We start from the raw sequence: 24,415 nt of genomic DNA on the forward strand, positions 1-24,415 counted from the left end.
TCCTATGTAGGTAGGAGGGGTAGGTCTAGTAACTCGTGTGTAGAGAGAACTAATATTAACCATCACACAAGGTTGAGTATGTGTGGAATGCTTATTAACTATGTATCAATATAATGTGATGGTGCTCAACATGCAATAAATTTTGCATCCTTGTGATAAATGCATCATAGGTTTTGCAAATTATCAAGCATCTTTGACCACTTCACCTTACCCTTGCTCACTAATTCATTTTACCCATCCTAGATTACAAATCTCAAAACAGCTTCATAAAGTTGCCATTATTTTTAAGTCAACCTGTTACAGAGATGGTTTTTCCTTCTTTTCTTCCCCTTCTAGTATAGAATTGTCCCGCTCTGCTCCCCAAACTACATTCACTCCAAGCCAAGAATTGGCAGTATTTAGTTCTGTGCCAGTGATGGGTTTGAGGTCTCGTGTCTCACAACCCTGCATAGGTAGAAATGGAACGTTTTATACCATTGGAAAAGGGAGATTTAAAGTTTTGACCTTTTAGGTATAGAAAAATTGGTTTAATGTTATTTTAGAGATGTTTATGGCTCCTTCTGAGTCCTCTACAATTGGACTCATGGTAATAAGTAGAGCCCTATGTTCTTCATAAGTATGAAACACAAAATAAAACTAAAAACAATAAAATTCACCCTGCAGCAGTGGCTCCTGTCCTGCCGGCCTGGGCCTGACTCCCTGCTCTGGGTGTTGCAGCCTAGCATATGTGGTCGCAGAACTGCTCAGGTTTGGACTAGTCACTTCGCTGTCATGGTGATGGGATGAGTGGGGAAATTTAAGTGAATGGCATTGCAACCTGGCACATGGCCCCTCACTCAAATTTGGCTCAGCCACCTCTGCATCATCACGGTGGAGGGGTGGCCAAGCCAAACCTGAGTGGTGCTGCCACCCTGTGCACCAGATTGTAATGCCCAGAGCAGGGAGCCAGACCCATCCTGCAGGACAGGATCTGCCGCTGTGGGGTGGGCTTGCTCTGCAACCCCCCACACCCCCTGGGGGATAAATAGTTATTCCGTGTGGATAAAATTGGTAAAACAAAACAATTCAAAATTCCCCAAAAATAGCACATGAAAATTATTTAAAAAATAAAATTTTCACAGGGTTCTAGTAATAAAGCAGAGGCTTTATAGGCAGAGGCATAAAAAAACCTCAAATGTTTTTAAAACCGACTAAAACACATTGACAATATGTGGCATATATAGAATATATGGTTCTGTGGTGTAAATTTTTTTTTTATCAGCATTCATTGGAATGACCTGCATAATTTACGAATGGTGAGGCCACCACCCCAAACTCATGCTGATAAAACTTCCATTACACAGCTCGCAGGCATTCATGTATATCTTATCGGTACTGATTCCTATCACTCTTACAGCTGTTTTTCTTGAGCTGGGAGTGTATTACTTTGAAACTTTCCTGGAGGTATGGTTTAGAAAGTTTTCTCTGAAGAAAAAGGTGCCCTGTCTGCTATTGTCCTGAAAGTTTGTTAGCCAGAATCATAGTTAAAGCTAGACTGCTTTATAGAACAGTGCTAATGGACTAGGAAGGTACCTACATTTGAGAAATAGCTGAATTTGGTATTGGGTTAGACACTAGCTGCCACAACCCTTCTCGTCCCTAGGATGGTATTAAATAGTCCTGTTAGTGTGGATGTGGTGAACAGATTTCAAAATTCATTGTGGCAAAGTGTGCCAATCAACTAATTTTGCCATGTCTGTTGTACTTTGCTATGATGAGTATTGAACTCTGACTCCCATACACCCTAATGGAACAATCATTTAATATTCACTTTGGGGGAGAGCCAGGTGATGCTGTCATATTTGTCATTAGGTGTCAAATAGAGCAGGTTAATAGGGCCATAGCCAAGAAAGGGGCATGTAAAATGGTTTAAGATAGAGGGCATCTCTGTCAATGTTGACCAGGGAAACCATGCCAGTGAGAACAATACTTAAACATAAGGCTTCTTACTAATGGCCTTCTTTTTTTAATGTAGGTTAGACCTACAGTCTGTATTCAGACTTTTCAGCTAGGCTCATTAACAATACCTTAAGTAACTTCTTTTCCATAAAATGCTCTTGTAAGCCTAGGTTATTAGTGCCTACATATTTTCCAGATCTCCGTTTTCATCTGCAAAATATAGTCTTATGCAAATATAGCAGAGAGCTCTTTGTAAGCTTGAAAGCTTGTCTCTTTCACCAACAGAAGTTGGTCTAATAAAAATATTACCTCACTCACCTTGTCCCGCCAGCTTTACTGGAAACTGTTTGAATAACTCATTTCCTGCTTATTGATCCATTTTAGCTTTCTTAATATTTCTGCAAATACAGGGGTCAGTTGTATTTTTTTTTTCCGGGTAGCTTTTATTATACTTTTTAATAGTGATACCATATTTTTTCAAAGAGAAAACACCTTCCTTAGAAATATTGTCTGGAGTGATGGTCTTCAAATGTAGAGGCACAGGAAGAGCACAGCAGACAGACAAACTCCAAATAAATTTAACCATGTTGTAAGCAGGGGTAAAATTCTGGCCCTACTGAAGTCAATGGGTATTTTGGTGTTGACTTCAGTAGGACAAGGATTTCATCCCAGGTCTCTCTAAAGGACTTCTCTACGCTAAAAGTAGAATTATGTAATGGGATGTAGTTACACCGGGGCTGCATTTGCATTGTCCAAGTCCTTAACATTATTCAAGGACCCAGATAATGTTCCATTTAGCTGTAAAATGGAACTGTTGTAATCAGAACAGCAGACAACCATACTGCAACCTACTTTCTTATATTTTTATTTGTTGTGTAGACTGGCTTAAATTACTCTCCCCTGTAGCACCACAGAAGGATAATCTAGTAAGAGAGTTAGGTCTAGTCTACGTGGACAAGTTACATGGCTGTGAAAAAACCACCCCCAAAATCAACGTAGCTATGCTGACAAAACTCCCAGTGTAGATGCAGCTGTGTGAACAGAAAAGAGCTTCCATCAACATAGGTAATTTAGTTCAGGGAGATGGCATTCTGACACAGACAGAAACATTCCTTCTATCAGTGTAAGCTGCATCTATGCTAAGGAGCTGTCCCAGTATAGTCTCTGTAGTGTAGGCATAACCTTAGAATGCTTCTTATTGCTCCCTCACAGAAAAGCGTTATTACACCCAAAATCTAGGACTTTAGCACTTGAAGCTAAAGGGAGTTTTCTCATACTGTTCTTCTACCTTGGTGATTTTGTTATATTACAGCAGAATTGCTCACACCTGCTGCTGACTGACAATGGAAGCCATGTCAAGTTAAAAATCCTATTTTAAAAACTCTTGTGTTACAAAAAAACATTGTTTTATTATCATGGGAACAATTTAATATATAACTTCCACTGTTAATGCTTTTTACTTTTTCTGTCTGTGATCTTAATGATTAGTTTCTTGTCTCACTTTCTGATTCTCATATAGTATCATAATACCATTTTAAATCATCTAAGAGCAGTCTTTAATATTACAGTTGTATAGCATAGTTCATCTGAGGATCTCTGGGTACATTGCAAACATTAATCCTGCAATTACCTGTTAGCCAGGGTAAATATTATCTCAATTTTACAGGATGAGAAACAGATACAGAGAGGTTAAAGACCTTATTTTCAGAAGTACTGAACACCGACTCCTCTGGTTGAAGTAGAGAAATAGCAGGCCCTAATGTGACTTGCCCAAGGTCAAATATAGTCTGTGGAAGAATTGAGACTAGAACTTAGATCTCCTGACTCCCAGCCCTGTGCTTTAATTAGAAGACTGTGCTTCTGTACTGTGTAAGCATAAGGTACTACTGAAATGTAGCCACCTCTGGGTGTTTCTGACTATTTTTTTTTAACACTTTATCTGAGTCTGCTCTCAATAGAACAGCATCCATAGTTTTATCAGAGCAAACTATTTCTTTTGAGCCTTCTATACCCGATGGTTAACAAACTAGATGATATCAGATTTGCATTAATAGCAGTTGTGAAGAGAAAACCTATGAAGAATTATGAAGCAATTTAAATATATGCTGGCTGATTGACATGCAGTGCTTTTTCTAAATATATTGACTTTTGTTTATGCTATAATTACTTGGTAAAATTCATTTAACTAAGTACTAAAGAGAATTAAATGTTGCAGCTGGTAGATTCTAAAACAAGTTGCTGAGAATGTACTATACTTCATTTCCTATCAGGTTGGATAGTGTAGATTTCAGTTCACTGGAGTTTTGGCACTGTGGGAAAGAAGGAAACCAAAGAAAGACTTATCAACCTGATACCACTGAGACAGCAGAGAGGAGTGTCTGTTTGGCAGTGTTTTGTTAGAGAGACTCACTAGTGTTTTGATATTATGAGGAGACGTTGCAAGAGAGACTGTTACGGCTATTAGGAAAGGGGACAGGCGGGATACACTGCTACTAATAGCTTCAGTTTAGAATGTCTCAGATATGGAAATGTAGCATCCAAAAAAAGTGGTGTTTGGAATAATGAGAGGAACAAAATGCAGCAGCAGTGCATTCAGGGTCTGGGAAACTTCATGTTGGTTTTGTGACAATGAGGAGCTATTAAGCAGGGAGAATTGAGGAGGGAGAGAGGCATGAGTGACATAGCAAAGGAACAAGAGAAAATACAAGAATGAAAAAAGGTCATTTTTAAAGAGTCGTTGCCTAGCATTTCATAATGCTATTAGGACACCTTCCAACCTTCCCCAGAGGGCTATGTTGTTTAAAACATTACACAATTAGCCTTAGGTTGTTCTGTTACCTCAAATCCTTTTCAGCCTAATGAATTCCATGTTTAAATAGCAGTGAAAAGTCCACTGAAGAAAATAAATGCATAGCAAAGCGTGAGAAGGACAAATGGAAGGTGCAGCAGAAAACACAATCTATTATAAAAATAATTTCACTTCAGACTGCCTTTTTCAGGCCACATAGATACAGTTGTCTCTTGCATTTACTTGGGAGACCAAGGCACACGAAGCAGTCTTATATAAGAGAAGCCGAAAGGCACTTATATTAGAGAGTCCAGTAATGAGAGTGGAGAGCATTTGTTCCCTGACCTTTCTTTTCTTTCTTTCCCCAGGCTTGCTGAGGCTAAAACATGCTCTCTGAGAAAAGGAAAGTGATATAATGGGGATGGTAATTGGTATAGTGAAAAGGGTGGCTTTTTTTTATTCGCAAGATGTTTAATGAGCAAATTAGTTAGATAAGAGGCCAGATTTATGGGGAAATATGCATTCACTATGGAGCTTCACTGCCCTTTAGGCCATAGTTTAAAAGTTAGTGATCCTCTTCATACATTGGGGAAAATGTTTCTAAGAAGCGCTTCATAATAAGCCACCTCATTTTGACACTTTGACATGAGATTGGTTCTTTGGTCCCACTTCTGTAGTTAAATGTTAAAAAATTACTGGAACATCTAGAATCCAACCTAGATATTCTGACAAAAGTACCAAAATCGGGAGGCCAAGCTTGAAACCCTGTAACAAGGTTACAAAGACATTGTAATTGTCACTCCCTTAGAAAATATAAAGAAAACTACCAATCCACTTATCTTGGCATCCTGAAAGTTCAGAAGGCAAGAAGTGTGCCTCCCCAGGAGTAAATAATGTAGGCTATATGGAAATAGTTTTAAATTTTAATTGATGTTTCTGAATATACTGCCAGCATTCTGGCTTAAAATTGTTAGATCGTTTGTCGCAGTTTGGGAAATCAGATTATATTGCTTTCAATACTGGTATAACAGTCTGGTAAAAAATCCAACTTTATTGCTTTATGTAGAATTGTTGCATGTGGTGTCCCATAATTATCATAAGAATCACTGGTTAACTTTGTAAACAGTTGTGCCATAAAGTTCTCTGATTTTGCCTGTCTCCCCCACAAAAAAAAATTGTAAAAAGTAGTGCTTTTTAAATGGTTAGCCTAATATAATCTTAAAATTGTCCTTCATTTCTGGGTGCAGGTATGGATATTCTAAAGCACACCCACATATGCAACTATCTAACCCTGCTCAGGTAGGCAGGATTTGGCTTATACCATAAAACAAAACAAATGGTTTTAATGGTATCACTGGGTAATATCTTCTTGCCCTCCCCTCTATCTATCCCTGCTGTCATGTGATAGGCTCATCTTTAGATCTCTTTATACAGTGAGCTATTTTATTTACATATAAATATTAATCAGATTTAGCTTATATTGTTGCTTGTTAAAATCTTGTAGCAATATTTCAGTATGCTTATACACTGAAGATTTAGCATTGTGTAACCTGCTTTAAAAATTCCAGACAGATAGAGCAGTTTCATTGTTGGGCATAAAGGGTGATTTGTTCTGAGACACAGAAGAGCTATTAATGCTAACAACATCCTTCACAAATCCTCAAATCCCAAAGAATTTCCTTCCCAAAGAGGGGAGAAGAATCTTCTCAGAGTGTATGGTGTTGGGGTGGGTGGGTTTGTTTGTTTTTTTTATCCACCAATTCTATTGTCCATGGATCATTTTTATAGGAAAAATAGGCATGCATATCACACTACACCTTTTTTTTTTTTTTTTTTTTTTATTTAAGCCTTTGTACACTGCAGAGGTGTGTGGGCTCTGTGCAGCCTTGATGATCTGCAGTTGCTAGGTACTGATGATTTCTGTGTCCTTAGCATTCATTTGACTGGTGATCTGAAATATTCCACTGTTTTGAAGGTTAAGTATTATTTGAGCTGTAAATGAGAGGGAACACAGACCAATTTAATAGTTTTATTCTGTTCTCGTGTATTTTTGAGGGAAAAGTAGGGGGCTTTCTTACATGTAGAATGACTTTAATAGATCCAGTCACATTGTTCTGTTCTTTCTTTTGGTAGGATTTTTCCAATTAAAGATGTACCTGCACAACCTGAAGCCCTCACTGATTGGCTATATCAACGATTCATTGAAAAAGAGGATCTCTTGTCACATTTTTACAAAACAGGTAGCATGTTGTCTTCCCTAAGAGAACACTTAATAATGGTTTGCATTTCCATACTGGCTGTCATGCAAGGATCTCAGAATAATTTTAAGAACATTTAATTACTAGTCATAACACCATCATGAAACAGACATTTGTTATCCATGTTTTGTGTCTGGGGAAAGTATATAAAATAATGAATCATATACAGAGGAGCGATCAGGAGATTCTGTTCTTCCTGCCTCAGAGCAGAGGTGAAATCAAAAGGTGACAAATGCAAAGCTGTTAAAAGAAAATCCCATTTTCATTCACCATATACTTAGACTGTGGAACTCATTGCCATAAGATGTCACTAAGAGCAAGAATTTAGCTCAAGATTCAAAGAGCGACTGGATCTTTATATGTATACCAAAAATACTAAGAGTTAATGCTTACAAGTTTTGGAAGTGATATAAAACTTCATGCTTCAGAGCTTAAAATTTTTAATGAATAGGGGTTAAGATGAGGCTTCTCTGGGGGACAAATTAAACCACATCTGTCCACTGTTCGTTCGTACACCTTCCTCTGATGTATCCGGTAACTGTCTACTGTTAGGGACAGGATAATGAACTAGATGGACAGTGAGTCAGAAAATGCCATATTGGATCACTGTGCCTATTAAACTGAAGCACAAAGAGGTTGTGACTTTCCGCAGGATTCACAGCAAATCAGTGTCATAGAACTCAGGAGTCCTAGTCCAAGCACCAGACCCCACACACTCCCTCAGAACATGAAGGAATATTGTAAATACAACACAGCATACAATAAAGTATCCTAAACGAAGGTAGATCAGAGTTCTAAACAAATTATGGGATGCTGGTATATTGCTGAAGGGACACTGGCAAGTATCACACATTTTGTAACTTCATTTTTATATGCACTCTTCTTTGAAAATAAAGCTGGGGATACATTTCCTCAAGGTTTTTATCCTTTTCCATTTGACCAACATTGAAGTTTACCAGCTGTCCTCTAATAGCCCTGTGTTTTTGTACCATATAGAGAAAAGATAAATTAACCATGATAAGAAAAAAACAACAGTTTTGTTAGTTTTTATTTTGGGGGGCTTTTTGGTTTTTCCTTTACAAAACTGGATGAGTGAAAAACATTGAGTTTTTCATTTAGACATTTATATGTAGGAAAGGAAATTTATCAGACAGTGATGTTACCTGATTAGAGTGACTGGGTTTGAAATACTGCAAATTATTTGCCTTTTTATAGGAAAACAAAGCTTCTTTGTTAAATTTCTTGTGCAGTTGCCTAAAACAGTCATCCAGTCAGCCCACTCGGTTAAGTTCAACATTCCAAAGTGTCTCTATGGTAAAAAGAGATTGGATTATTCATTGTTAATACTAATGGTTGATCATTTCATAAAACTTTAGAGATATTATTATAATTTGTAAATATGGTGGGTGCTTGAAATATTAATAAAATCTCAACATCCAACTATAATACGTCATGTGCACCTCACTTTGAGAAGAATAACTAGCCTTTTGCCATATCAGACTCATCTCACTCATCAAAATACTCAAATACAATGGGTCTTTATATCCAAAAACATCTTTATTGGGTCAGATCCTGTAATGTGTTGCATGTGGGCAGACCTTGCACAATTACAAAGTCTCTGACTTCATTGGAGCCCCATGTGGGTGAAGTACATTGCAAGATTGGGGCCTTAGGGATGTCTGCACAGCATTTTGTAGTGAATGGGAGCGAGTCTCCCAGCCCAGGTTAACAGACTCAGGGTAGCGGGGCTCATGCTGGTGTTCTAAAACCAGCTGTATAGACAGTGCTTTAAAGTTGTGGCAGTGAAAAACCTAAATGATTTGATTAGCTAAGAATTCCAAGCAGCAAAATGAAAACCTCCTAATTCCTTGCTCAAAAACTATTAGTTCTAGGTACATTCATGTATGTAAACATCTATTTTTCTAAGAGCTAGATTATAGTTTAATTGATGCTTAGTATATTGTCAATGGAAGTAGTCATAAATTAATACACCCTGGAGCAGACCCTTAGCTCGTCTAAATTAGCTTAGTTTAGTTATGACAGTTAACACAAGTGGAGGATTTGCTCCTATAATTTTACCCTGTGATATCTTATTGCAGAAGAGCTGCTCTCAATTCAGTGACAATACTGCCAGTAGGTCCTCAGGCTAAATGTGAAGGGAATGTCAGCGCTTTGGTGAAGCACTTGCTTTTTTTTTGTTTTGCTGCCACATTATATATCACTGTGCCTGCTGCAACCACTACGGTTGTTTCATCACTTTCACTTTCTTCATAAATACTATTTTAGTGATTCATGTCTCAGCTTGTAAAGCTTTCCTCAGACTGAATTGTGGCATGCAGGAACTTTACTCAGAAGCAAGTGACTGTGCAGTATTAAAAACATAGTAGCCCAGTGAATGATCAGTGTTTGTTTAAAAAAAAAAACTTAGTTTGGGGTTTGTATGTAGTTTTGTTTTTAACTGCAGTAATATAATTCAAAAAGTTTAAAAATAAAGAGACAAGCAATCTACAATATCTGTTCTCTGTTAGAATGTTTTTATTTGGAGAGAGCCGGTGAAATTAATCTTAAAAATAATTGAAAGCACACACTTTTTTGCAAAACTTTCCTTTTTGCTGACTAGATATCAAGCACTCCCAAATTAGACTGGAGAAATGCTCTATCATATAACCCTGGAGCACTTTTAAAGAGACTTTGCTGAGAACTGGGGCAGGAGAGAGAATTGATTATTTGGGTGGGGATGAATAAGAATGAGCGAATGCAGTGGTGACTGGATAGATAGATATGCAAAGGGTGAATTGTGCGTGCGTAACCAAGTCTGAGTTGTTGGTGAATAAATGGGGTGGAGAGGCTGTCTTCTGAGAGAGAAAGAGAGATTCTCTCCAGGCTGGTGGGAGGTAATTTGTCAAAGTTTATATACGACCTAGTGTGTTCGTAGGGAGAGAGAGAAAAGCCTTGTCTACACTAAGTTTTTTTCTTAAACATTTCTATGGGTGCAGTTCACCAGAGATAACAAATGTGGAAGCAGTGATATGTATGTATAAACTCACTGCTATGTCTAAATCTATGCTGTTTGTAAATTCTAATGTGAAAAGGTAAAGTTGTACTGGTATGACTTTCCTCTTCCATCCATCCACTTCTTTTAGACGAAACTTAGTGGTGCTCCCATAATGCCCCTGCAAGCACTTCTAATTTGTAGTATCATGAGGAGGGTTTTTAATACCAGCTTTGCACATGAAAAATGGAAAAAACTGCTTCACAACTGCCAAGTTTTGTGCAGCTTTGACATTTTATGCAAATTATTTAATGTAGTAACTTGCATATTTGCAAATACTTTGCATATGACCATAAAGTTCAGTTTATGGTCAACTTTATCCTGCCCCAAGTTGTGGCAGGGGTAGGACACACAGCTGTGCAAAACTTGGCAGTTATAAGGCTTTAGGCATGCATAGGGTGGGCAAGTGGGACTGGAGTCTAGGGGTTCTGGGATAGGCTGCAGTCTGGCGTCTAGGATTGCTGAGTTATAGTTTGGTGTGGCGGTGTCTGGGGTAGGTGGACAGATGCTGTCTGGGAGAGCAAGAGATCTGGCTAGGGTCTCACTGCGAGGCCTGGGGTCTGAGGTGTCTGAGTGTCCAGTTGGAAGAACCTGAGGGTAGTACTGAGTCCTCTCATCTTCTGTCCCTACTGGTCAGCCAACACCTGCTGATGTTCTGTCCCTACTCAGATCCAGCACTGGGAGTAGCCAGAGGAAAGACCAGCAGACCACTTGCTGGCCTGAATTCAGGCTCCATAGCAGCCTCTAGTAGGGTGATCAGATAGAAAGTGTGAAATATCGGGATGGGAGTTGGGAGTAATAGGTGCCTATATAAGAAAAATTCCCAAATATCGGGACTGTCCCTAAAATCAGGACATCTGGTCACCGTAGCCTCTAGTGGCCATAGGCATATTTGCAACTCTTGTTTGCAGCACAAGCCCAACTCAGTGACTGAGATTCTGGCTGAGATGTGGGCAGACACAGGATGCCAAATGCATGATTGTCACGTGAGATGACACTTGGCAGCCACTCTGGCTGGAGAACGTTCACACTGAGTGAAACTAAAGCAAAGTCTTAAATTCAAAGACTTAAAGAGATGTGTTTGAGATAATGATCAGGTTGGGAGGGAAAGCATTTTGACAAATAACAGCTAGGAAAATCCATGTTGGGCCACCTAATTGTATTTGTTTTTACCACTATGGAAGGAACACTAATTTAACATTTTTTCCCACTCTGTAAAGACAGAAATTGTACTGTAGGAAATTATATTCTGAAAAATTACCACCCTAAGGCAGACAACCATCGGATTCCTTGTAGCCACCATCACTGTCAGCACAGGCAATGCTGCTAAAGAATAGTGCACTCGTAAACTATAGCGCCTATTGCAGAAGGATTAACAATGCTATTTCTTGTCTTCTAGGAGCTTTTCCTCCTCTTCAGGGTCAAGCAAAGGCTATTTCCCGAGAGATGACCCTCAACAACTTGTGGCTAATTGTCATACAGTCCCTTGCATTTTTGTCGGGCGTTATGTGGTACTGCATCCTTCAGTATTTTTATCATTGCCTATTTTAGAAGTTGAAAGGGACCTGAGGACACTTTGAGAAGCCAGGCTCTTGAAAATCTGCATCATGTTTATGTGTGCAAATGTGAATATACAAGAATAAAGGAAAATGCTGGATGGATTTTAACCCCTCTTAGGGGAGATTTTAAACTCCACTAAAAGTGAGGATCAGTAATATCGTGACCTGATGTATTTTAAGAACTGTCCATATTTTTAAAAGGTGGATACCCCTCACACTCTTAAGCAAATTCAGCATTTGGACAAGAGGTGCAATTGTACAACCACTGTAGAAGAAAGTCTGCAACAAAAAAGTTCTAACACCGCAGCTATTTCTTGGCATTGTAGTTAAAGCTCAGAAAATTCATCAATTTTGTTTCTCCAGTAGTCTGCACTACAAGTTGTGTGGCTAGAGATCCTTCATTTGCAAAAACTCAAGTTTTACTGCTGGGATCAGTTAAACATTCTGCAGAGCTGGTTACAGTATCTTAACTGCTCCTTGATCAGCCATCGTTGTATTAGACACACCATTCCTAAGGACAACACCCAAGTGAGAGCCAGTGTCAGCAATGTTTTTTGGGAGAAAACAGTGCTCAGAAAGGTGTTTCAGTATCATAATGTGTTTAAAAATGATGTGCGCCTGATAAATCAGCCCATTACCATTGAGTTCCATGTTCCAGTGTATTCCTTCTTGTGAGGGAACTTTAAAAAGTCACATCACTTGATTAGTTCCCTTTTGTGTTTAAAATGTGTTCCATAAATTGATGATTGTCTTTTTGCAAAATGCACTTTTAAAGATGAAAATACAGTGAAGGAAAGGTATATAGCTTACAGGAAAAAGCAAGCTTTATCTATAGCAACTTGGAATTTTAAGAGGCATTAACTCTTCCTGCTGCCCTTCTGTGTTGGATACCAAACTTTAGCCAATATGATGGTGTTATAGCTTAGAAACCTTTTTTCCATTTGTTGCAACAGCACTAAATACGTTTGTGGCAGGGTTTAAGCAAATCAATGCCAAATCATCAATATTTTGCTTAGGAAGAATATTAGGAAGTTGGTGTCTTATAAAAAAAAAAAAAGTGGGTATAAGTGCTGGCCTAAAGCTATAGGAAAATGTTCAACCTATTTGTTGGGGGGAGGAGGGAGGAAGGAATAACTATACAGAGAGCAGTATTAACCTGCCACCATGCTGAAAGTGTCAGTCTGACTAAAAGAAGAATTAAAAGGCAGCCTGGCACAAAACAGATTTTCCTATGTCTGGCTTACAAATCTTTTGATGGGAAGTCAGCGCTGTGGGTTCCCACTTCTGACAGGTTTAGTTGGCATCATGTTCATGTGATTACAGAGATAAAAAAGAACTATTCCTAGAATACCATTACTCTTTATAAGTACAGAACATGTAGTCAGAACTTAGCGTTACTATGGTGTATTATCTTTCATGGATTGTAACTTTACTGAGAGCAAAGTAAGCCAACAGTAGTTGTATATGTTGAGTTTGTGGTATAGATTCCCTGTTTTTCCTTAAGCTCATGAGAACCAGTTTTGATAAGTAGTGTACAGAATAAAAATACAAAACATAGCTTCATATTTTTCCTTTTGCTTTTGGGGGAAAACAAACCAAAAAAAGGGAAAGATGTGAATTTTCATGGCTGATAACAAAATGATGCATTATAGAAGATCAACTGAAATACCTCATGGACGATTACGATACCACTACAGGTGAAATGCAGAAGACAGTGTTAATGTTTAGCTTAGTGTTCAGTATAAGCTGCAGTTTTCAAACTCAAACTTCCTGATAACTAACACCCACACCCCCCCTACACACTGAGCTGAATTGCAGTGTAAGAACAAAATCAAACAAAATACTGCAAAGGGAGGCCAGTTTGGAACATGAGAATTTTCCTTTACACTTCAGTCCATTCTTGTTAAACTATAACTGAAGTAAGCAATGCATTTCATCTGCCATATTTCAGGAGGGAAGTTCAATACCAACCATCATAAATGTGGCTGTAAATAGCAGGCCAGGTCTGAACAAGAGTGTACTGGAAACGATCTGCAGAGTGCAAGTGGCAGACTGTTTTTATTTGTCTTACTAACATATGATTTGGTTGGAACTATGTGGTTGTTACTCACATTCCAACGTTCCCAATTCAAAACAAAATAAGTTGAAGGGGTTGATATAGAAAGGGAAGATTGTGTCTAAGCAAGTTGCACAACAGTAGCATGCATCAAACTACTGTTCATTATAAACCTCATACTGCATGCAAAGAGTATATTGCTTTTCTAATGCAGTATGTTGTTTCCAGTGACCTAGCGTGACACACTAAGTACTCACATGCTGCCTAATGAAATAGTAGGAGTGAGCAGTAGTGTGCTGAGATGGGCATATGATTTACCCAGTTCGTTTGGTTATTATTCAACCTGTTCCCTTTTTTTATATTGCAAAATATTTTTAAGGCACTGATTGTAGTTTCAATGGGGAGATTAAGTCACATTAGATTGGTTCTCTCCTATCTGCACTGGAAGATGTGAAGAATGTGTGTCGTGCATGGTTGAATTAGGTGACATTGGAAAGACACTGCTGTTAGGAATTCTGAGTAGAAGTACCATCCCATCGTGGACTTAGATGCTAGTTTATGAAGGAGAATAAAACAGGAGTGTTAAAAGGATTTTTTTTATTAAGGGAAAAAACATATAAAATATAGGTAATATATAGGAAATATGGTAATTAAATACCCTGCTGGTCTAGACTGTTTGGAGATTAGCAGGCTATCTTGTAAAATATGCAACTCCTTTGAGTGATAGTTCAGTTACCTGCACCTGGTTCGTGATCATAGCAGTAGTGGACACTTTGCTGCAAGCTACCCAGGGGATTTCTGTTTAGAACAGTTTTCTCTGGAGAGAAAAATGCATCTAGTAGAAAATTAATTTAATGGTAAAAGTACCTGCCAAGTTGCAGTATAATTAATACAACTTTGAATTGATGGTGTAAGGAGCAGTATTGTGGGGGAATATCTAAAACAATGCAGGGTGAAAATATCTGTAGGACATTTAATTATACAGATTGTGGAACTGTTAATTTTTCTACTACTTTAGAACATGAGGGAGAACTAAAGAGAATTTTTTAAAAACTGCAAATGTTGGTTCCATGTTTTAGATTGTACATCTTTTTAAATTGGTTAATAACCACTTTGTGAACAAACAATATAGCCTTAGTAGTTCAGAGTTGCTGCTTTTTGGATCCCATAAATGATTAACATTGTACCATTCACAAATTATGGAACCGCTGTTTTTTTTCCCTTTTGTGACTATCCTTTCTGTACAGCTCCTCTTGTAACTTACAAACCGTTCGACCAACTCTTTCAGTCATGATTTGTCTTGAAAGAGGGTTTTTTTAAGTTGCTTTAGTCATATTTAAAAAGCCAGGCTTTTATTTGTGTTTCTCGGTTAAAATAAATAAATAAATCTTTCTCTTCTAGAAGTCATCAGAAATAAGGTGCAACTTACTGCATCTAAAATATAACTACTGTTGGGGTGGTATTCGTTATTCACAAAAAGATGGAGCGAACTGTCTTTTTTTTGTTTTTTCCCTCCCCTCATTGCCACAAGTGCTGTGAACCTTTACATCTGTTTGTAGAAAACAATAAAAATACCGAATACTGTGTGTGGCAGGTATTAGACTGGTCCACTTTACCTTGGCATAAAATTTACCTTGGGACCAAAGCTACTTAAATCTGGGATTTCCAAATTGCAAAAGTGTTTGGGGGTTAAGGTTTGGGTTTGGTTTTGGTTTTTTGGTAGTTGGCCTGAACTATTTTGTGCTGATATAACAAAATCAGATGGAATAAAGTAACTGTACGAATGAAGGTACTGTACTGTTTGGAAATAATGCAGCCATATGAAAGAAAATGTGGTATTTTGCAAAATTGCATGTGTGTTAACTTTTACATTTAATTGTTTTTAAAACAGTTGGAAAAGCAAAATTAAAAAGAAAAACCACCTGTACTTGAGTTGCAAGGTCTGCACACATTATTAACATTTCTGAATTGTCTTATTTTTATTGTGTACAACTGTAGGCTACATGGCTGTGATACAGAGAAAAATCTTTAAAAGTAAGGAGTCTATGCATTTTACAGTTAAACTTTTTATTTTACCATTGGGTAATAAAACAATTATACATTGAACATCTGTTGTGTTAAAGTGAGTTGATTTCCTTTAAACTTATAACAAAAAGGTGTTTATTTTGTACAACGAAATTTAGTTTTCTTGATGCCATATTGTTAATGTTAGTCTCTCTGAATTTTCCCTCTCCCTGTTGTGTATCTGCGTTTTGTTGTGTATGGTCAGAGTGAATGCAAAAACTTGTAGTTAGTTACGAAAAGTGATTTTGCAAAGGGCTGGTCACACTTGGATTTATTTTACTTACTTCTTCCTTGGATATTTTTATCAAATCTTTGCAACAACCAAGACATTTTTCAGTAATTTAGATACAGATACCAAAAGAGATGTTTCTTTACAGAGACTAAGAGGTGACTCTTTTTGTTTAAGTGTGACACAAAATAAAGTTGATTTTTCACGATTCCATGGTTTTAACCCTTCATCGTTGATATGATATTTTTGTTTGATGTGGAAGGGTAAGGTTGTACTAAATGTCCACTGTGGTTACCATGGAAACATCAAGTAGCAAAATTGTGTTTCTGCTCCCAGTGCAGCTTGGGTTTTAGTTAGTGCATATATGTTATTACTGTATTTCAGTATTAATTTAAAATTATAGATCGTTGCTGTTTCTGGAGACTTGTCTTTCTGGGTCAGAACTGATTTTTGAACTAACAAAAGAAAAAGGTGGGAAGAGGAAGAGCAACCTCTGCAACTCCTTTCTCCAGCAAAACTTTCTTTACGTTCATTGGAAGCTTTGCTGGAGTAAGGACTGCAGAATTTGGCCCAAAGATTCTAGAGCCAAGCCATGCATTTTTTCTACATCTAAAATCCTCCTTGAAGGTGATGGAAGTTCAGAGCATGTAAAGAATACAGAATCTGGGCCATAAGTAAGCCATGGACTGCCTTCAAGCTAGAAAGATGGGAATTCAGTTTTTTCCTAGAAAGTGTTGCCATCTTGTATGTTTCTGATGCGTGAAGCGCTCTAATTTTAAACAACTTCAGCTAGGCAAAGCAGTATACACTGCGCCATACATTCCGTGGCCCTGGACTATATATCTTAACAGTAGCACTTACCAAGTGTCATTTTTAGTGTTGTTAAGTTAACATTTTAACAAATAATATTGTACACAGTAATAGGTAACAGAAAAATGGAACTCTTTGGAGTACACTGAGGCATCTTGCATAATCGGTAGAACAGTGCAATGGTTGTAGTTATGTCTACCTCTTCATTTCCCTTCTGGGTTTTGTTTGTGTTTTTCTGTGAAAAAAGTGTATAGAAAAAAGGGGGTGAGCGGAAACGTGAAAGCTGAATTTAAAGCACTATGAGATCCAGTGCTGACCAGCCCTATTCTACTGTGTTGAAAAAAGCCATTGTTTTTAATTCCTACTTAATATGAAAATGTTTGGGTTTTAAAACAAAAAAACAAAAAAGTTCCTTCCTGCTGGAAAAAAATGTATTTTTTAAAGGACAAAAAAAATCTCTCTTTGGCTATGAGAATGTCAGCTGTATGAGCAGGTGTGACCATATAACATGCTGATCAGATAGATATAAATCAATAAATTTTTACCTCTCAGGACTCTGATAATCTTGTACTTCGCTTTTCTGGTGATCTGTTAATTTGTCTGGTGGATTCCTGGCTTAGCAAACACCAAGAATTTCAGCTGAGGCAGAAAACAACAAAGGTGACTTGAGTGATACGTGTGCACGCACACACGTTAAGCTTATAAAGGGATATGGCAACAAATCATGTACAGTGTGAAACTGACTCAAAAACAGAGTTCTTTCTGCGGCTGGTTCAGTGGTGATACTGGGATGCAAGAGACACGGGATTCAATTTCCAGTCCCAAGTTTGTTTCTCTCTCTCGCTCCCTGGTTCTTTTCATCTGCCACCCCAAGCTGATAAGGGCTCAGAATGCTGTAAATATAGTGCATTTAACCCATTTATAGGAGAGACAAAGTCAGTGCCCAGCAATGCATTTCTCAACTGCTACCTCTCCATCTCATTGAGTGTAGGCTTCTTTTAAAGGGAGCCATGGCTTCATGTCCATCTTAAGCATGGTGGCCACAATGCTGGGACCATGAGTTGGAGGTAAAAATGAGTACCTGTAAGAGCCTGACAAACTCTGAGAGCTTGTAACAGGATCCACTCACCACTCCAGTGCCTCCTCACGGCCAATATGGGAATAAGCTCTGGTAACCAGTGTGCCTTGCCATGGTGGTGCTCCGCCCGTCACCTCCTCCATTCCTGGAACCACGTCCCTCCAAGGACTGCGACATCCTCTTCATGACACAGCCCTCCAGTTTTGTCGCACTCTGTGCTCCCCCCGTTCCGGAGGAACGTACTGCAGTCCAAGGGTCCAGCCACTGCCCTCAGTGGCAACTGCAGCCCAATGTCTGGCCACTTCCTCAGTGGTGAGGGAGGAGAGAGATCCAGGCCTGCCCAGGGACGCTGTGCGTGGCCACCACTTGCTGCTTCCCCTCCGACTCCTCAGTATATCTCCCTGGGCCACTTCCCTGAGGCCCCAGCACCCTCTTTGCCCTTGCCTCAGGGCCTCAGCCTGCAGCCCTCCAGGAGCTGTCTTTAGCCCCCTGGGTCTCTGCCTGCAGCACTGCTCTGTCCATGGTGTTTGCTGCCTTCAGCCTGCAAGGCAGCTGGTCCTCCCTCCTCAAGCTCCAGGGAGTGACTGAAGCTGCTCTGCTCTGCAGCCCTTCTTTATATGGGCCGGGCCAGCCCAGCCCTGATTGGCTGCTCCTCGCAGCCCTTCTCGGGATGCTTCCTGAGAAGCCACCCAAGGGCTCTCTTAACCCCTTTGAGTCCAGTGTGGGGCAGGCGCTCCTTCACAGAGCCCAATTGTAGGGAAAATGTGCGACCCTGAAAAGGTCAGCATGGCTTCAACCACTGCAGGCTCAAAGGAGAGAACACGCTACTCACTGTTCCTGGGAAGGGGCCCTGTTACTAATATCCCTGTGTAGATGCACCCCTTTAGGGGTCTTCAGCCCCAACCCTGCATAAATTGACAACTGAATCCATTCTAGTTCTTCATGCATTTCTGTTTCATCTCTATTTTCATACCTAGCTAGCTGGCTGATGTGATTAAGTCCTGCTCATGAGAGTGGGGCTGTGATGTTCCATGGAATCTCAAAGATAACTGGTTCTAATATCTTAAGAGATGACTAGAAAATGCTTATTTAATAACATTGTTAAACATTATTAACTGAATTTTTGAAACACTCCTTGGAAATACCTGTCAGTTTGAATATTAGACAAGGTGGATGAGGTAATATCTTTAGTGGACCAATTTTTGTTGGTGAGAGAGAGAAGCTTCTGAGCTTACACAGAGCTCTTCTTTAGGACTGGGATGGGAAATGTACTCGGAATGTCATGTCTAAATACAAGTGGAACAGATTGTTTCGCATAAGTAAACAACATATTTCAAGGGACCATTCAAGTTGAAGTGCCTTGTTAACACCTTCTGGGGGGGGAAAAGGGGGAGAAGGCAGCTGTTGGGGGATTGTTAGTGGGTTATAGATTGTTGTAATAAGCCATAAATCCAGTCCATGATTTTTAGTGTCTAGCAAAATTATGAATTTCAGCTCCCAGGCTCATCTTTTGAAGGTGTTTTGCTGTTTTCCTTTTAGGATGAGGACCGAGAGGTCAGAAATGGAGAGATCACTTTGTGAAAAGTGTTCACCCACAGGTGATGTGGTGTTTTTGTCTTTTATCATTTTCCTGTGTGAATTAATTCAATAATATAGTGATTGTCTCATTTCACCCACATAGTTATTGTGGCATTTAGTGCACTGGATGAAGTACACCACATGTTGTGATAGGCATTTGTAGGACCCATGGATATTATTTGAATATTAAACATTTTTAAATTGGCAGGAACAGCCAACTTGCACCCAAGAGTATTGAAAGAATTGGCAGAGGTGCTCACTGAACCATTAATGTTGATTTTTGATAAATTTTGGAATACTAGGGAAATTTGAAAGGACTGGAAAAAAGTTAATATTGTGCCAGTATTTAAAAAGAGTAAATGGGACGACTCAGATAATTATACACCAGTTAGTCTAAGCCATCAGTAAATAATTAAAAGATGGTAACATAATTAAGGCCAACCAACATAGTGCTATGTGGGGGGGAAAAAAGTCTTGTCAAACCACCTTGATACTGTGTTTTGATGGGATTACAAGTTTGGCTGACAAAGGTAACTATGTTGATGATAATATACCTAGGCTTCTGTACGTATTTGCCTTATTTCTGTATGGTCTGATTATTTTTTTTTTTTTAAAAAAAGCACTATACAAAAATCGATGTAGCACATATGAAATGGATTAAAAACTGATTAACTGATAAATCTCAAAAACTAATTTTAAATAAAGAATCATCATCTTGTGGGGTACCTCCATGGATCTCTTCTAAGCCCAATGCTATTCCAGATAATTATCAATTATCTGGAAGAAAATATGAAATCACTGCTGGTAAAATTTGCAGATGACACACACAATTGGTACAGGGTAAATGACTGGGACAGGTCAGTTATATAGACCAACGTGGATCACTTGTTAAGATGGGCTCATTTGAACAACATAATTCAGCCAAATGCAAGGTCCTCCATCTAGGAACACAGAATTGAGGTCACAATTAAAAAATGAGGGCCTACATTTACAAGCAGTTACTCTGAAAAGGATTTAGGGGTCATGGTAGGTAATCTGTTGAACAGGAGCTCCCAGGGCCGTGCTGTAGCTAAGAGTGAGAACATGATCCTTGAATGCATACAAGGGTATATAACAAGTTGGGGTAGGGTGGTGGTATTAGAGAAACTTTTACTGCACTACTGTCTCCAGTTCTGTGGTCCTTGCTTCAAAAAGGATGTTGACAAATTGGAAAGGGATCAGTAAAAAGACCCACAAGAATAATTCCAGATCTCCAAAACCTGCCTTACAGTGAGACTAAAATCTCAATCTAGTTTCTCCAAGAGAAGGTTAAGAGGTGACATGACCACAGGCTACAGGGAGAAGAGATTGCTGATACTAGACAGCTCTGTAATCTAGCAGGAAATGGCATAACTAGATTCAATGGTTGGAAGCTGACCCTAAACAAATTGAACAGAAATAAGGCACACTTTTAACAGTGAGGGCAATTAACCCTTGGGCTCCCATTTCATTGTTACATCCCAGCAGCAAGTTCAGTCAACAGACATATTATTGTCCGTTCCATGCACATGTGCTCCTTTGTATTGAGGGGGTGACAGATACACAAAGGAGGAGCCCAAATGGCATCATCCTTCCCCAGATCCTGCAAATGCTGCTTTTTGAGGATACGGGCTGTAGTGTGACTGCCCTACATACCATCATCTCCTCCAAATTTGCTGACACAGGTGTGGCTAGTCAACAAGCACTCAGTGGTAAGAGCCCAAATTATAGCAAAGCTGCCCTGCTGCACAGACTTCCTGAGATGCATGCGATCCTGGGGCTGTGCCCCTGGGTTTTGCATGAGACGGAGAACCCTTCCCCTTGGATGGGGTGATAGCTCACATGCAGCTACCCTGGCCAGTTTAGAACCTCTCTTTCACCACTGATGCACCTTCACTGGGGGTAGCAGGGCTTGGATATTCAGACCACCTCATAACTCTACTCTGAGGCTGGTTAAAGCACTTGAGCCTTGAATATGCTGAGTCTGCACTGCTGCCACCACTGGTGAAGCTGCAATGATCGTAAATCATGGATCTTAAATTTTGCCAGGGTAGGCCCGACCCTCCAGAGCTCAGAGCTGAAGCTCATGGAACGTCCCAAGGGAATGTTTACAATGCAGTCCAAGGCATGATTGCAGCAAGGATAGCCCTAGCATGGCTAAAATAGCAGTGTAGACATGGCAGCACAAACTTCAGTGTGGACTGTACAATCAGTCTGGGGACCCTGGGTACATATGTGCATTGATAGCCCACCCTGAATCCCATAGCGCTGCAGCTACACTGCTCTTTTTAGCTGTGTTAGTGCAGGTAAAGGTAGCTTGGGTCTCATGCCGCAGTCACACCTCAGACTGTAGTGCAGACATACCCTTAGGGCTAAGTCTACACTGCAGCTGGGAGTGAGCTTCCCAGCCCTGGTAGACACACTTGTTGCATTAGCATGCTAAAAACAGCAGTGTGGACATTGTGTCTTGGGTGGCAGTTTAGACCTGGGGGTGGGGTGGGCTTGACAGCCTGAAGTGGGATGGCTAGCCCAAGTCCCCACTCGACCTCCAACGTCCACCCTGCTATTTTTATCACACTAGCTCAAGCTCTGCTAGCACCATTCTGTCTACCCAGGCGATGACCTTTGTTTTTGCTGGTGGGAGCTCCTCTCCACCCCCTGACCCCAATGCGAGCGGCAGGCGGAGCCTCCAGAGGAAGAGGTTGAGTGGGGGCAGGTCCTCGGGGCAGAGCAGGGGGCGGGGCCATGGTCTGGGCACGCAGGACCCACAAAAGATTAATCCAGCCCTGTGGGCTTGGAGCACTTCCTTTTTTTTTCCAGTGGGTGCTTGAGCCCCAGAGGATCCGGGGAATCGGCGCCTATGCTCCCAGCTGCAGTGTAGACGTACCATAATTGGCACATCCCCTCCCATGAGGAAGCAGACGGTCTGGGCCACCACTGGTGATAAAGAAAAAACTAATTAGCAGCTGAGTGGGAGAGCAAATGGGGCACAGCTGGAGACTCACAACTGTTTAAAGGACAGTTCTAATAGTACTTGACAAAACGTGCAGTAAATGATCTACCATATTCATAGCTAAACCAATGTTGGATTAAGAAGCAGCATTTTCTAATAGAACTTGACCCAGCTTCTCTCACTGATTCAAATGTGGAGCACTGCTTCCTTGTCACAAACTCCTGGGTTTCCTGTCTCTAGCCATTCTTGTTATATTAATTTAAAAGGCATTGGTATGTTCTCGCCATTATTGTAAAGGAAGAGATCGTAAAAATATAAGTTGCAGTTTTCATTTTTCACTCGCCTTTTTTTCAGACTGCCAGCCAAAACAATGCTTAGGAAGGAGTGTCCCTAGGCTACAAATGGTTGTTATGGTATCTGGAGCCAAGACGGGAAAGCCCTCCAGTAAGTGTGATCATGGTGAAAAAGGGAGCTACCTAAAATGCAATTTAACACCGAGTCCCTATATCTTTGAGTCAAATCTGCTTGCTTCAGTGACAAAAACAAGTTATTTAATTTTGTTAGCACTGCCAATTCGATATAACTGTGGGATTGTGACCACAATTCTATTTTGCCTTGTGCATTGCAGACAGCAGTCAGCTAGGTCCTGATGGCAGAATCAGCTTCGGAGGCAGACAGAGCTCACCTTGGTTTTCTAACACCAGCTGCAGTTGGAAGAATCTCTTTGACTTATACACTGAGAATAGTTAATATGAAAGTCTTCAACAGGATGTACTGGCCCTGTAAGCGTAGAGGGGCCAAAAGACATTGTTCCAGGGAGTTGGACAGAACAAAGGCCCAGGAAATGGCCTGGTAGCAGAAGAGAGGAAGCCACCCTATATAATTAGGAGCTGGATAGGGGGGGAAAATGTCAGGACTGTTCTTTTAAGGGCCCAGGATTAGGAACGCTGTGGTGGATCAGGGCTCCCCTCTCTTGCAGCCAATTGGCAGGAGCTCTCTGGAGGAGAGCAGCGGATAGACTGCCTTCTCCCTCAGCACAAGAGAGACCCTGAAAGTGAAGGAAGCCAGGGCTAGAGGGCTGAGCTCCTGTCAGAAAGGTCTGGGACTGGAGGCTTCGGGTGGAGCACACTGACAGAGAAGGAGCTCTGGGTGTGGCAGAAGAACTGGAGTAAAGTATGAGCTGTTGGAGTAGAATTATGGACTTTATGTTGTGGACTCATCTGAGGATTTTTTGGATTGTTTAGTGATTAAGGCCTCTGAGGGTTGTATGAACTTATTTGATATTAAACCAGCCATGGGTAGTGGTGCTGTGAGCTACAACAGAGACTGTGGAGTGCTAAGGAGCCCACACAAGGAGGCTAATGGCCAGGGTGCCTGCAAAGCAAGCCATGGCCACAAGGGGGACTTGGATAGCGACCACCCTATTACCCTATTACAAAGCCACCTGGGGAGAATGAGGGGCCTGCTCAGTAAGAGGCTAGGTTAGAGGTCCCCAAACAGTGGGGTGCGCTCCCCTAGGGGAATGCAGAGGAACATTCAGGGGGGAGCATGGGCTTGCCCCCACGGGGGTTGGGAAGAGATCGCCTCCCAGCTACTGGGCCCTGGGCCCCGGCTGCTGGCCTTGGTCCCCAGCTTCTGGTCCGCTCCTGGTTCTGCCCCTGCCCCTTACTCCAGCCTTGGCCCCCTTACCCCGTCCACATCCCCCGGAGCTAGAGGCCCAGTCCCAGCTTGGGGCGGGGGGGGGGAGGGTGGCACGAGATAAAAAGTTTGGGGACCCCTGGGCTAGGGTGTGTATCCTGTGGCAGAATAAGGCCCAAAGTATGGAATTCATAGAGCCCCTTTCTTGTTTACAGCTATACTCTGATTCTTTGGTTTTCTGGAGGTGCTTATGGCAATGAATTTTTTTAATAAACACACGTTATATAACATAAATGATACATTACGTTATTTTTATCTGTTACTCGTGCAACTTCAAAATCAGCCTTTTCTTTTGAAGGTTGAATGTATCATACTCTTGATATAAGTGACCTTCAA

General features: G+C 40.4%; 1 protein-coding gene across 5 annotated transcripts in view; it reads left to right on the forward strand.

Annotated features, from left to right (window-relative positions):
- The window catches only part of LPGAT1 (lysophosphatidylglycerol acyltransferase 1), a 143,953-nt gene extending 120,888 nt beyond the window's left edge, over positions 1 to 23,065 (forward strand). For 3 of the 5 annotated variants that reach the window (XM_074949302.1, XM_074949299.1, XM_074949301.1), the window contains exons 7-8: positions 19,372 to 19,430; positions 22,736 to 23,065. In XM_074949302.1, the coding sequence (XP_074805403.1) occupies positions 19,372 to 19,430; positions 22,736 to 23,031 (355 nt within the window). In that variant the 3' untranslated portion in view covers positions 23,032 to 23,065. Of the gene's footprint in view, positions 1 to 6,859; positions 6,967 to 11,435; positions 17,304 to 19,371; positions 19,431 to 22,735 lie in introns of those variants that run through there. The other 2 variants (XM_074949300.1, XM_074949303.1) reach the window with 1 other exon arrangement.
- The last annotated feature ends 1,350 nt before the right edge of the window (positions 23,066 to 24,415 follow it).

Source organism: Natator depressus, chromosome 3 (genome assembly GCF_965152275.1).
Source record: "Natator depressus isolate rNatDep1 chromosome 3, rNatDep2.hap1, whole genome shotgun sequence".
Taxonomy (NCBI): Eukaryota; Metazoa; Chordata; order Testudines; family Cheloniidae; genus Natator; species Natator depressus.